We start from the raw sequence: 13,853 nt of genomic DNA, 5'->3' as shown, positions 1-13,853 counted from the left end.
TAAACTTTGTTGAAATTTGATGAACTCTAAATGAGCTAGCAATAATCTGATATAGAATGAAATTCTTTGTTTCACTCGTTGCAGAATCTACGAGAACTGAGCATGCATTTGTTAAAGAATGGGAGCAGGCAAACTCCAATGAATGTCCATGTTGTAGCAACACGCTATGTTGCAGCTCAACTAGAAGTTTCAAAACATTTGTGTGCTATGTTATGCCAGTGTGCTGGCATTGATTCGTACAAAGAGCAAGAGAAAGGATTTGCTCTCATGTAAGTAGAATAGAAGAAAATCTTAGATCAGTTGCCATTGGTCCCCCTTTCTCCTTATTTCTCAGTAATTGCTGTGTAAAATCTTTTGAACTAGCACTGCTATACTACAGTTTCCCTGTTAACCCTTTCAGTCAGTTTTTTCATTTCTGGGATGAAAATTTTCTAATTTGGTACCCAAGCAGAACTTATTTCTAGAACATTTTTCATATAGCAGAAACCAAAATTGGTCTATCCAAACCCAAATTGTGGATGATCCAGTACAAAGGACCTGTGAGTTACATGCATATTTAATGGCAAAACTTATTGTGACCTTTTTTAAAAAATGGAACATTTAGGTAATACTGAAATATGGTATCCCGACTAAGACACAAGTTGAAAATATGGTCACTATTTTTTATTTACTTAAATTTGCCATATTTCGTGACAGTACCTTTTCCATTAGATGTTTGCAAGGCGATATTAGTCTTGGCTTCAGTTGTCTAAGTATGATTCCACAGTGCATCTTTGTCGGCTGCAGAAAAGACGTGGTTCAACGTGTTTGCCTCATTTTGGTGTTTCAAATACCATTTCTTCAAATGTAACTTCTTTTTTATAGTTAATACAAAAAAATAGTAACATAATTCAAAATTATTTATGACAGCGACCTTCACATTGTTCTTCTGTCAACACACACCAAGAGTTAGCTGCCGCCTGACTATAGTCAAAGACGACTCCAACGTCAAAGATATTTTGCACAACACACAAGCTTCCACTTGTAATCAGTCTCTTTGCTATTCTTCGATACATTTTCTAATAGTAATCAATATGCGTTCACTCTCAAAAACAGAAGTAAATTATCATATAATAAGACAAATTATAATAAATTCTGACAAAAAATATAAGAAAACATTTACAATTCAGTATCGACAAATACGGTAAAAAAAAATAACATCTCCCAGATCCATTACAACTGCTCCCCAGGGCTTTTGTTGTTATGGACATATACAACAAAATCCCGACCACACTCAGTAATGGATCTGTATTACACAATTAGTACATTAATGATGCAGTCTGATAACCTCTTCCAAATTTGGACTCTTTGAATCTGTGGACTTGTTACTGGCTGTTGTTACAATGATACTTCCCCATCAATCTCATACAAAAAAAATTCAAGTAAAGAAATTATTTGACATGACAAATGTACATAGTATAAAACACACATGAGAAATATTCTAACATACAGCATACAGATTGAAAATAATAGGAAGGTAAAACTCATTTCCTAGAATAAGATTTAAATTTTTTTTTATATATATATATTTGCCTTATAATATATATATTTTTTTTACTTTGATTTTTTTTACTCATGTTTTTTTTTTCTTTTGTATGTTTTTTGTTTATGATTTTCTTTTAAAAATTTTTTTTACTCATGTTTTTTTGTATTTTTTTTCCTTATGATTTTCTTCTTTTAGTACAGCTAAAGATACATCAGTATTATCTAAATTTTTTTTTGCAATTATTTATGTACACTTGCCTCTCTACTACAATATTACTACAAGTCACATTCTTGTGAAGAGTACTTTTGCTCCCCACAACATCAGTATAAACAACAATAAACTGCTCATATATCATGAGGCTTTATCTAAAATTGGTTTTGAAACTTATACCTTTGCATGCATGTCCTCACATGCATGCCTTCACCCACAGGGAAGACTTAGCTTCCAAAAATTAGAAAAAATTCAGAAATGCTCACTAGGGAGACTTTTTTGTGTAAAAAAGTAAAAATAAATCTTTCTCTCATTCTTTGTTACATCAGTGTTTTTTCATCAGTTTCAAATAACATGTGACTTCAAATTATTAATTTATACATGCAAATATACATACTTGGTTGTACAGGTAGTTTTGTTCTAACAAGCATATTCCAGTGGAGGACTTTTGTTTTAGATGATAATAGGTTATTTAAATTTTGAAATTATGATTTCTGTTTATACAGTTTCAAAGAGACAACATTCCTGAGACCAAATAATTTCTTTGACTTAGGATACACCAAACAATAAGCATTAGGGTGTGGATTTTCTATGACTTCAAAAGGCCCAATATAGATAGCAAAGAATTTTTTAATTTCTGAAGTTAACATTTTTGATTTTTCATGATATTTGACCAGAACAAGATCCCCAATTTTGAAAGTGGTTAATTTTACCCTATTGTTATGTCTTTTATTCCTCTTTTCCCCTTGTTTCCTCATAGTTTCCCTAACAATATCTTCTCTCTCTGGCATAGTTAAAGGTGTACATTTAGGAAATTCAATAAGTTCTGATATAAGATTTGGAGGTCTAATATTAAACATACTCTCATACGGTGAAAATCCTGTGGAACTATGTTGTAGGCTATCCATAATATCTTCAAAATTTCGAATGTGCCCAAACCAAGTTGGATGTTTATGGCTACAATAGGTTCTACAAAGTCTCCCAATTTCCCTCATATATCTTTCTGCAGGATTGGTCGACAGAGAATAAACAGATATAAGTATATGCTTCAATTTTGATCTTTCAATAAACTTTTTCCAAATTTTAGAGGTGAACTGTGAACCATTATCTGATAATATAGCTTTTGGTTTACCCACCTGTGCGAAATAATCTCTTTCAATTTTTATTATAATTTCATGGCTAGTAGCTTTTTTCACTGGATATAGTTTAATTAATTTTGAAAATACATCTACCATAACAAATATGTAACAGTGACCACTTTTACTCTTTGGTAACATTCCATATTAAGTCCACTGCGATAAGATCTAAAGGTTTTTCCGGAATAATGTTTCGCATCTCTCCACCACATCTTTGATTGCTCGCTTTAACTCTCTGACATTTGTCACAGGTTGCCAATTCTTTTCTTACCTTCTTTCCAATATTGTAAAAATAAACATTTTCTTGTATCTTTTGAATGCACTTCTGTATCCCACAATGACCAAAACTTTCATGTATGTAAATGATCAGCTTATCAGCATCTGCCTCTGGCCAACACAGTTTCCAATTATCAGAATCTACATCTGTTCTCCGAAATAAAATCCCCTTATGTAATTTGTAAAATGTATCAAGTTTCTCGCCGGCCGAAGTGGCCGTGCGGTTAAAGGCGCTGCAGTCTGGAACCGCAAGACCGCTACGGTCGCAGGTTCGAATCCTGCCTCGGGCATGGATGTTTGTGATGTCCTTAGGTTAGTTAGGTTTAACTAGTTCTAAGTTCTAGGGGACTAATGACCTCAGAAGTTGAGTCCCATAGTGCTCAGAGCCATTTGAACCATTTTATCAAGTTTCTCATACCCCTTCTTGCCTAAACATTCTTTGATTAATTTCCAACTCTGATCTAAATTTTGATTTTTTTCTAATTTTGTTACACATAGCTCTAATTGTTTTCTCATTTTTCACCCCTTTCAAGTATCTAATTTTAAATTGCTTTTCCTCCTCTTGTTCAAAAATCTCCTTTTCTCCCCCAAAACCTTGAAAGTGAATCAGCTACTACATTCTCAGAACCTTTAATGTGTTTGATTTCAAAGTCTAACTGTTGCAGAAATATTGCCCATCTGGTCAATCTACTGTGGTATAATTTGCACTCTTGTAAGTAACTCAAACCTTTGTGATCCGAAAATACTATGGTTTTATGTCCAATAAGGTAAATTCTAAATTTTGTAAAAGCCCAATGAATTGCCAAAAGTTCCTTCTCTGTGACTGTATAATTTTTTTCATGCTTGAGCAACATTCTGCTTGCAAATGCTATGGTACAATGTATCTTAACTCCATTCTCTACTCTTTCTTGAAATAACTCTGCTCCAAGCCCATAATTACTGCTATCAGTGTTCAAACAAAATGGTAAATTAAAATCAGGTCTGTGTAATAAGTGTTGCTTCCTCAACTCTTGCTTAATTTTATCAAACTCTTCCTGACAACTTTTATCCCAAACCCAAGCAGTGTTTTTCTTAAGTAATTGACTTAAACATGATGCATTCAGACTCTGATCACTTATATGTTTTTGGTAATGACCGCATAACCCAAAGAACGACTTTAATTGTTTTTTAGTCTTAGGAATAGGAATTTCTGAAATTGCTTTAATTTTTTCTGGATCTGCCAAAATTCCCTTGTCTGTGACAACATGACCCAAAAATTTTAATTCAGAAACTGCAAATTTACATTTCTCTAATTTCAATGTCATCCCCCCTTTTCTAAGTTTTTCACAAACTGACTTCAAAATCGAAAAATGTTCCTCCCAATTTTGCCCTGTAACCAAAATGTCATCTACATAAATTATCAGTTTAGACGCAAGTTCTTGCCCCAGTACATGATCCAAAGCTCTTATAAATTCGGAAACAGAAGAATTTAACCCAAATGGCACAACACAATATTGGTAACTCTTACCATTGTACAAGAAAGCAATATATTTCCTAGAATTAACCAAAAGCGGTACCTGATGAAAACCCGAAGTTAGATCCAAACTTGACATATATTTTATATCTGTAAATTTATAGAGTAACTCATCAATATTTTCAGGATGGTCTGTCTGTCTGAAAAAAATTTTGTTTAAGTGTCTAGAGTGCAAAACCAATCTTACTCCACCATCTTTTTTCATAACTACTACTAGAGGATTATTATATGCACTGATACTCCTTTCTATTATATTACATCCTTCCATCTTTTTCAGCTCTTTCTCTACAGCAGGTCTTTTTGATATTGCAATACTGTATGGTTTTATGAAAAATGGTTCATGAGGTTTTACCTGAAGCTCACACTGATAACCCTTTACCCTACCAGGTATGTCACTGAAAACATCACTGTATTCCCACAGCAGATTTTCTAACTGTTGTTTTTGCTCCCCAGATAAATTTTGTGTTTCTGAAATTTTCGAATTTACTAAATTCCTAAATTCAACTTCATCAGTATCAAATCTATGAGTTTCAATATTCTCCAATCTATTTTCTTTTAGTAAATTGATACTGTCAAAATTTCCATTACTCTGATCACCAAGTGTGTTCACAAAATTTGTCTGAATGTATTTCCTTTCACTAGTTTCTATCAAAAGTTTTCTTCCAACCCAATCAAATGCTGTATTTACTTTTACTATCCAATTCATACCCAAAAGAAAATCCTCATTAAATTCCTGAATTACAAAACATCCATGTGTGAACAACTTGCCTTCAATTAAAAATGTCACTAAAGCCTGGCTTTTTACCAATTTACTGCTCTTCCCAGTAGCACCTTTTATCTTTACCCCAACAACTGGCATTTCAACATAATCTTTCCCCACTTTCAATTTCTTGCTTAACCTTTCAGATATTCCCGAGATCTCATTTCCTGTATCAATTAAACATTTACCAATCCATGACCCAATTTGAACTTTTATATAAGGACTGCAAAATTGATCACTTTTCTCAGAACCTGTATCCTCATGTAATAAATCACTTTCAATTTCCCCGAACCTATACTTATCAGAATCATATGGTATATCATTACATGTATTATTTGTCACAGTTATAAAATTTGCACAAGATACAAAATTGTCATTAGTACTCTCTATTATCTCAAATAGCCAAGAATTTTCATCCAAATCACATTGTATACTATTGAAGTACTTATCCTTCAGCTTTTCAAAAATAAAATATCTCACCTTTTTCCACAACTCAGGACATACAGTTTCACATACATTAATAAGCATCTTTCTAAAGTTCTTGTCAAAAGAAATAGTTTCACTGTTCAGCCATATATTCATAAGAAATGTGTGTGTATCAGTAGTATCTGTAAAAGTTTCACTTAGGCTAGAAGTTATACATATGTCATCGTTATTTGTGTAGTCAGATTCTTTACCAACATCATCAAAATTCACACTTTCACCTACACCCAGCTTGTGAGCCTTATTCATCCTGGTAACATCCCTGGGAATTTCTATAATATTCTCACTATTTAATCCATTTTCAACCATGTGTATACCCAACTCCCTATTTAAACCAATTAAATACCTTTCCTCGACATCATCATCAATACCATTACCATCATTATCAACTTTATCATCAACATCATTATCATTACACATATTCAGGTCATACACATTCAAATTATCCCCCAAAATATTATTTCCCCTTTCTAAAGTTACCAGATCCCTTTCATCAACATTTTCATTCTCACAGCATGCATTCTCTCTTTCATTCACACACATCTCTGAACTACTACAAATTACATCATCTGACAAAGTGTTGTTCTTTTCTGACCAAGTGTAAAACTCTGTTAAATTAAGTGAATCACAATTACTTTTATCTACTGTATGTTCTTGTGTACTGAAAATTTTATCTTTATCAATATCATCATTATTTTTCTCTTGCAATTTTTCCAATAAGTAACAATTAATGACCTCATGTGATAGCTTAGGTTTGGAACTGTCATGTTTGGGTTTATGATAGTCACATCCGTTGGTCCTTTCATCATGCTCACCTTCTGCCTCAACCTTGCGGACCTTCAAGGGGGCGTCTACTCGTTTTTTATTTCCTGTTTGAACTGCTGATTGTGGTTCTGCCAATGCCTCTGATCCACATTTCTGTTCCCATTCCTATGCCAAACATTACCTGATTAATGGTAGTTTCTATTGTACTGATCTCTATCAAAATTTCTGTGATTTTGATCCCTAAAGTGTTCTCTATTTTGTTGATTATTTCCGCGAAAGTGTTGTTCTTGTTATGGATAAAAATTATGGTCCTTCTTTTGAAAATTGTTATATCCCCCTGAATTTTGACTGACACTATGATAATTGTTTTGTTCCCTTTTTTGAAAGTTGTCATTTCCCCAATTTTGACCATTACCTTTCTGAGTAAACCCACTATGTGTTCTTGTTGTTACTCTATCCAACTTTTCAATATAATTGAGAAACTGCTCTACATTACTATCAGGACAATGAACTAAACTCAACTGCATTGCTGATGGCAATCTTCTCTTTAAGGTATCAATTTTGATCAAGTCATCCAAAGGTTTTGTTAAATGAATAAGTTTTTGAAGTTCACTTTTGCAAAATTGTTTCATGCTCCCATCTGATTCTCTAGATATAGTTTCTCCCATTCAAAAATTCACTTTTGATTCTAGTTTGTTTAAGATTATCCCAAAATTTTTCCAGAAATTTTGATTCAAATTCTGAAAAGGTCATCCCCAAAGTTACAATCTGGTTTGCCCAAGTCAAAGCTTCCCCTTCCAAGAATTTTTTCACAAATTTAATTTTCATATCATCTGGTGAGTGAGGTAAAAAACAATCCTTACAATACTGTATAAAATCAGTGGGATGTAGGGGTCCATCTACCGAAAAGTGCTTCACTGGAATATTAGATACAAGATTGCATGTGTTGACATTGTGATTTTTGCTTTGAAATTCAACGTCAAACCTTTCAATTTTTTCGCTAAGTTCTTTGACAGATTTTTTGTTTTCTAAATCATTGCACTCTATTTTTTTTTCTAGAGTAACCAAATGATTGTCAGTTTCTTGTTGTACATTTTTTACTAAAACTTTTGTGTTCTCATCCAAATTTTTAATTTTCCCTTTTATCTCATTAAAATCAATTAAATTTCTTTCCCTATCTACCAGTAACTCATTTTTTACAGTATTAATTTCACCGCTCAATTTAGCATCAATTTCATTTACTTTTGCTTCCACAGATTCAATTTTTTCCTCAACACTGCCAACTCTGTTCGACAGATCACCCACTTGGGTATTGACTGCTTGGACTTGCACCAAAATTATATCAATTTTTTCATCCCAGTAAGTCTTATTGTCATCAACTGATTGTTTAATTTCTTTCGTGAAATTTACAAGAAAACTTTTTAAATCAAATTGATCGGTTCTTTCTGTTTCATTTGACCTGTCCTGATGTTCGAAGTCTATTAAATTACTACTTTATACTTTAGGCACAATACTCTCGAAAATCTCATAAGTCATTGTGAAGAACAAAAATTTATACACAACAATACAAAACAAGATAAAAATATTGTTTTAACAAAATACGAGGGTTTCATGAGTTATCTGGAACACTCTTCTACTGTTGCAAAACCACGTTTTCCATTCATGTGATTGTTGACCAAAATTCTTGAAGTATTTTCTTCTGTCGAAAATTAAATTTTTTGCCAAAACATTTGTTCTCAAAACTTTTACTTCCCGATGAACACAAATACTGTAACACACATTCTGAAGAAACTGGTATTAACACACAAAAATTTTCTTCCTCGTAGCACTGTTGAAGATCTCGTGAACACAATATCCCGGCTGAGCCCCCAGTTGAAATATGGCATCCCGGCTAAGACACAAGTTGAAAATATGGTCACTGTTTTTTATTTACTTAAATTTGCCATATTTCGTGACAGTACCTTTTTCGTTAGACGTTTGCAAGGCGATATTAGTCTTGGCTTCAGTTGTCTAAGTATGATTCCACAATGCATCTTTGTCGGCTGCAGAAAAGACGTGGTTCAACGTGTTTGCCTCATTTTGGTGTTTCAAATACCATTTCTTCAAATGTAATTTCTTTTTTATAGTTAATACAAAAAAAATAGTAACATAATTCAAAATTATTTATGACGGCGACCTTCACATTGTTCTTCCGTCAACACACACCAAGAGTTATCTGCCGATTGACTATAGTCAAAGACAACTCCAACGTCAAAGATATTTTACACAACACACAAGCTTCCACTTGTAATCAGTCTCTTTGCTATTCTTTGATACATTTTCTAATAGTAATCAATATGCTTTCACTCTCAAAAACAGAAGTAAATTAACATATAATAAGACAAATTATAATAAATTCTGACAAAAAATATAAGAAAACATTTACAATTTGGTATCGACAAATACGGTAAAAAAAATAACATCTCCCAGATCCATTACAATACGCTCATAAAATAGTTACGTGAAATTGTTAAAGAAAGCTTTATGAACGTTAAATGATGCTGGTGACATACAAAGTTTATTTTGCATGGAATTGTAGAAAGCAGTTGTGTTGATTTCATTTTATTTTATTTTATTTCATTTCATTTCATGTTCCATAGGTCCAAATGTGTTGGGTTCACAAGGTTCTGGAACAAGTCAGTTTTTTACAAAAACAATATGCTAATCTTATAGCATATACAGACATTTGAGTACATAATTATATAAAAATTTATACAGTACATTCTTTGAGCAGCAATACAGAAAAAAGATGATACATGTTTTCTTAGAATCATTAAAGCACTATGGAAAAACAGATACAGAGCACACACAGATACAGAGCTCAAGTTAAATAATGTTCTTAGTGGCATTATGTCAACTTGTATTATATAATATTAAAATTTTACAATTTATTTGTTTAAGAATTCATCTAGACCTTAAAAAGCTTTTTCTAGCAGAAATATTTTTAGTGCTTTCTTAAACTTACTCCTGTTATGAATCTCTGTATTTATTTCAGGAGGAAGAGCATTGAAGAGTTTTGTTCCAGTGTAGTGGACACCGTTTTGCACCAAGCTCAAATTTCTGTGCCCGCTGTGTATGTCATTCTTCCTCCTTGTGTTATGCTCATGATAATTACTGTTTGGGTGACATATCTTTATATTTTTACAGACAAAACACATGAGAGAAAAAATATATTGGCATGTAGTTATGTATATTTTAAGTTTTCAAAAGCTATTTCTACAGGAGTCCCTTGAGCACAGTCACATATAACTCTTAAAGCTCACTTCTGAGCATTGAACACTTTCCTTGCTAATGGCCGGTTGCCCTAAAAATAATGCCGTATTCAACGATTGAGTGAAAATAGCCATAGTATGCCACATTGCAGTGTTAGGTTCATTCCATGTAGTGAGAACCCGTAAAGCATATGTAGCAGAGCTAAGCCTCTTACAAAGATCTGTAATATAGGAAGACGAGATCATTTTCTTGTGAATGTGCACTCCAAGAAATTTGGTTGTTTCCATTCTTTCTATTGGCTGATTACCACATGTCACACTTATCTCTCTCTCTTTTACTGTTTTTATACAGTACTGAATAAATCTGGTCTTACTGGAATTTAATGAGAGACCATTCACCTTGAATCAGTTAACCACATCTGAGAGTATGTGATCAATGAACTCCTCAAGATTACTATCTGTTGTACCGCTCATAAAAAGTGTGGTATCATCAGCAAATAATGTAAATTTACACGGCAGGCTTGTACATGATGGTAGAACATTTATAAAAATCAGGAATAATAGTGGCCCAAGAATTGAGCCCTGAGGCTCTCCACATGTAATGGAACTCACTTCAGAATGTGAAGAAACATCACATTCTCCACCTGAGCTATTCAAGAAAACTTTTTGTTTTCTGTCTTGGAGATATGACTGTAGCCAATTTCCTGCAACACCACTTATTCCTACTAATTTTGGTTTTTGCAAGAGAGTCTGGTGATCAACACAGTCAAATGCTTTAGACAAGTCACAGAAGACACCAAGTGCTAGCATGTTTTCATTAAGGGTTTCTAGGATTTCATTTGCAAGTGCATAGATTGCATCTTCTGTTGAACGGCCCTTTTGAAAGCCAAATTGGCTCTTGCTGAGAACTCCATTCTTCATGAGATGATGAATAATTCTTACATGTATTAGCTTTTCTAGAATGTTAGAGAAAGTTGTCAGCATAGAAACAGGTCGATAGTTAGTTAGTTCAGTTTTATCACCCTTTTTGTACAGGGGCTTCACAGTGGCAATTTTAGAAAAAGCTGCCAGCAAAGAGATAGGTCGATAGTTAGTTTGTTAGTTCTGTTTTATCACCCTTTTTGTACAGGGGCTTCACAATGGCATACTTAAGTCTACTGGGAACAACACCTTTCTGAAGGGCAACATGGAAAATATGACAGAGAATGTCCCTTATGGTGTCTTGTTTGGCGGTGTTGTAGGCAAACGTAGAAGAAGTTGTAATTAGATGGATGACGAACACTAACTTCACGTAATGAAGGTTTATTCAGCACTTGAACATACAAGACCGTAGAGTGAACTGCCTCCGCCCCATACAGTATATATACAGCTACAGAACATTCCAGTACAATGATTCTTGCCATTTGTGGATACTTCCAAAAATGTACTCAAACTGAATATAGAAATTAAAATTCTACAGTCCAGGTGAGTTTTGAACTCACGACTCTCCATGCAACAGTTTAGTATCATATCCACTACACCACAGTGCTACTCAGCTTCTTTTGTGACATTGCTCCATCCTTAAGAGAACAGTGCCTCGGTGTTACATCCTCCTAATCTGGGAACGAGTCATCGGTCCTGCATACTCCGGCTCCTGATGACTGATTTTTGCCCTGTTGATGATCTTCTTAGAACTTCTTTTGCCGCTATGCTCTTCATCAGCTTTCTGCTTGTTGCCCGTCGCTGGAGCTTCGAATTTACCCTGGGTTGTAGGATCCTTATAGGGCTTCATTCAAAGGATGTGGACCGTATCTCTGATCTTTTGTTGTCTTGTGTTGGGGACACAAACTTCAGCTTCATAAGTAACATCAGACAACTGTCTTATAACCTTATAAGGTCCAAAGTAGAGCCTGAGGAGCTTCTCAGAGGTACCAACCTTCCGAGTAGGAGTGAAGATCCAGACGAGGTCACCAGGCTGATAGACAACAGAGCAGTGGCTCGTGTCATACCTTCGGCGATCGTTTTCTTGAGCCTGCAGCATGCAGAGTTGAGCTAACTACTGAGCTTCCTCAGCTCTGGTTAACACCTGGCCGATGTAGTCGTCGTCCATGTCATCAGGATGTAACAGAAACACAGTGTCCATCATCAGAGTTGCCTCATGCCCATGCACCAGGAAAAATGGTGTAAATCCTGCGGTGTCTTGTTTAGCAGTGTTGTAGGCAAACATCATGAAAGGTAGTACCTCATCCCAGTTCCTCTGTGCAACATTGATGAACATTGAAAGCATGTGGGCCAAGGTCGTATTAAGGCGTTCAGTAATCCCATTAGTTGGTGGATTGTAGGCAGTCGTCATGTGATGAGTAATGTTGCACCGATGGTTTATCTCTGTCACAAGATTCGATAAAAACTTTCCCTCGATCCGTAATTAATGACCTTGGGGCACCGTGTTTTAATACAATGTCTTCCACGATGAATTTGGCTACCTCGGGTGCTTCGGCTGTTTTCACGGCTTTTGTAATGGCATAGCATGTCAAATAATCAGTGCAAACAATAATCCATCTATTGCCACTACCAGACGTTGGAAATCGTCTAAGGAGGTCAACCCCAAAATGCTGGAAAGGTGTTTTGGCTGGTGGAATTGGTATGAGTCAGCCAGGTGGTTTCTGAGGAACTGCCTTTCTCCTCTAGCACTCTCAACAGTGCGACACATAGTGACAGACACTCCTAAATAAACCTGGCAAGAAAAATCTCTTGTGGATTCTAGCGTATGTCTTAATAAATGCTAAACTTCCGGCCTTGGGTGTGTCATGGAATTTCTGTTGAACATCTAAGCGCATGTGTTTAGGAATCACTGCTAGCCACCTCTTTCCAAATGGAGGAAAGTTTTTCTTGCAAAGTAATCCATAATTTGAGATATCTTGGTGTCCTTCTTCTGCTCAGCAGAGAGATCCTGGAGTGCAGCGAGACAGTCACTATCTTCATCAAAGTCTTGATGGTCTAGCACAGGGTTTCTTGAGACACAGTCGGCATCTTGGTGTTTTCTTCCACTTTTGTATACTATGGTAATGTTATACTCTTGAAGACGTAGTGCCCACCTGGTGAGTCGTACTCTTAGATCCTTCAGACCTGTCAACCAACAAAGTGAATAATGGTCTGTAACAACTGTAAATGGCCTTCCATAGAGATACTGTCGAAATTTGCACATGACCCAGATCGCAGCAAGACATTCTCTTTCTGTAGTTGAGTAGTTTCTGTCAGTTTTTGTAAGTGCCCTAAAAGCATAGGCTTCTCTTTTCCATCCCTAATCTGCACCAAAACAGCACCCAATCCCATACCCACTGGCGTCTGTCTGTAGTTCTGTAGATGCTCTCTCATCGTACAGACCAAGTACAGGGTCAGTCATCCGAGCTTTTCCCAGAACATGGAAAGAATCTTGTAGAGCACCACCCCAGAAAATTTAGCATCAGCTTTTAACAACTCTTGGAGTGTCCTGGCTTTGATACAAAAGTCTTTGATAAAACGAAGGTAATAAGAACATAATCCAAGAAAGCTTCTCCCATCTCTAATACTTTTGGGAATAAGAAATTCCGTTGTAGATCTCACCTTTTCTGGGTCTGGCCGCACACCTTCGTTTGACACAAGGTGTCGAAGTATTTTGATTTCTTTTGCTCCAAAGAGACACTTTCTTGGATTAAGTTTCAGTCCGCCTTGTTGGAGACACTTAAGAACAGCCCTCAGTCTTTTTATATGTTCATCAAATGTCTCTGAGAACACTATAGTGTCATCTAAATAACAAAGACACATTGTCCACTTCAGGTGCCTTAGAAGATTATCCTCATCTGTTCAAAAGTTGCTGGTGCATTACACAAATCAAACAGCATTACCTTAAACTCATACAGGCCCTCAGGGGTGATGAATGCAGTTTTCTCATGATCCGCCTCATCTACTTCGATTT

General features: G+C 35.2%; 1 protein-coding gene across 3 annotated transcripts in view; it reads left to right on the top strand.

Moving 5' to 3' along the window:
• LOC124787777 (protein pigeon) overlaps nucleotides 1-13,853 on the top strand; it is a 485,699-nt gene that overhangs the window by 400,769 nt on the left and 71,077 nt on the right. For 2 of the 3 annotated variants that reach the window (XM_047254670.1, XM_047254672.1), the window contains 2 exons: nucleotides 85-269; nucleotides 9,703-9,780. In XM_047254670.1, coding sequence (XP_047110626.1) covers nucleotides 85-269; nucleotides 9,703-9,780 — 263 coding nt within the window. The remainder of the gene's footprint in view (nucleotides 1-84; nucleotides 270-9,702; nucleotides 9,781-13,853) is intronic. The other variant, XM_047254671.1, reaches the window with a different exon arrangement.

This window comes from Schistocerca piceifrons, chromosome 3, assembly GCF_021461385.2.
Source record: "Schistocerca piceifrons isolate TAMUIC-IGC-003096 chromosome 3, iqSchPice1.1, whole genome shotgun sequence".
In the NCBI taxonomy this organism is placed as follows: Eukaryota; Metazoa; Arthropoda; class Insecta; order Orthoptera; family Acrididae; genus Schistocerca; species Schistocerca piceifrons.
This window is presented reverse-complemented; position numbering and strand designations above follow the sequence as displayed.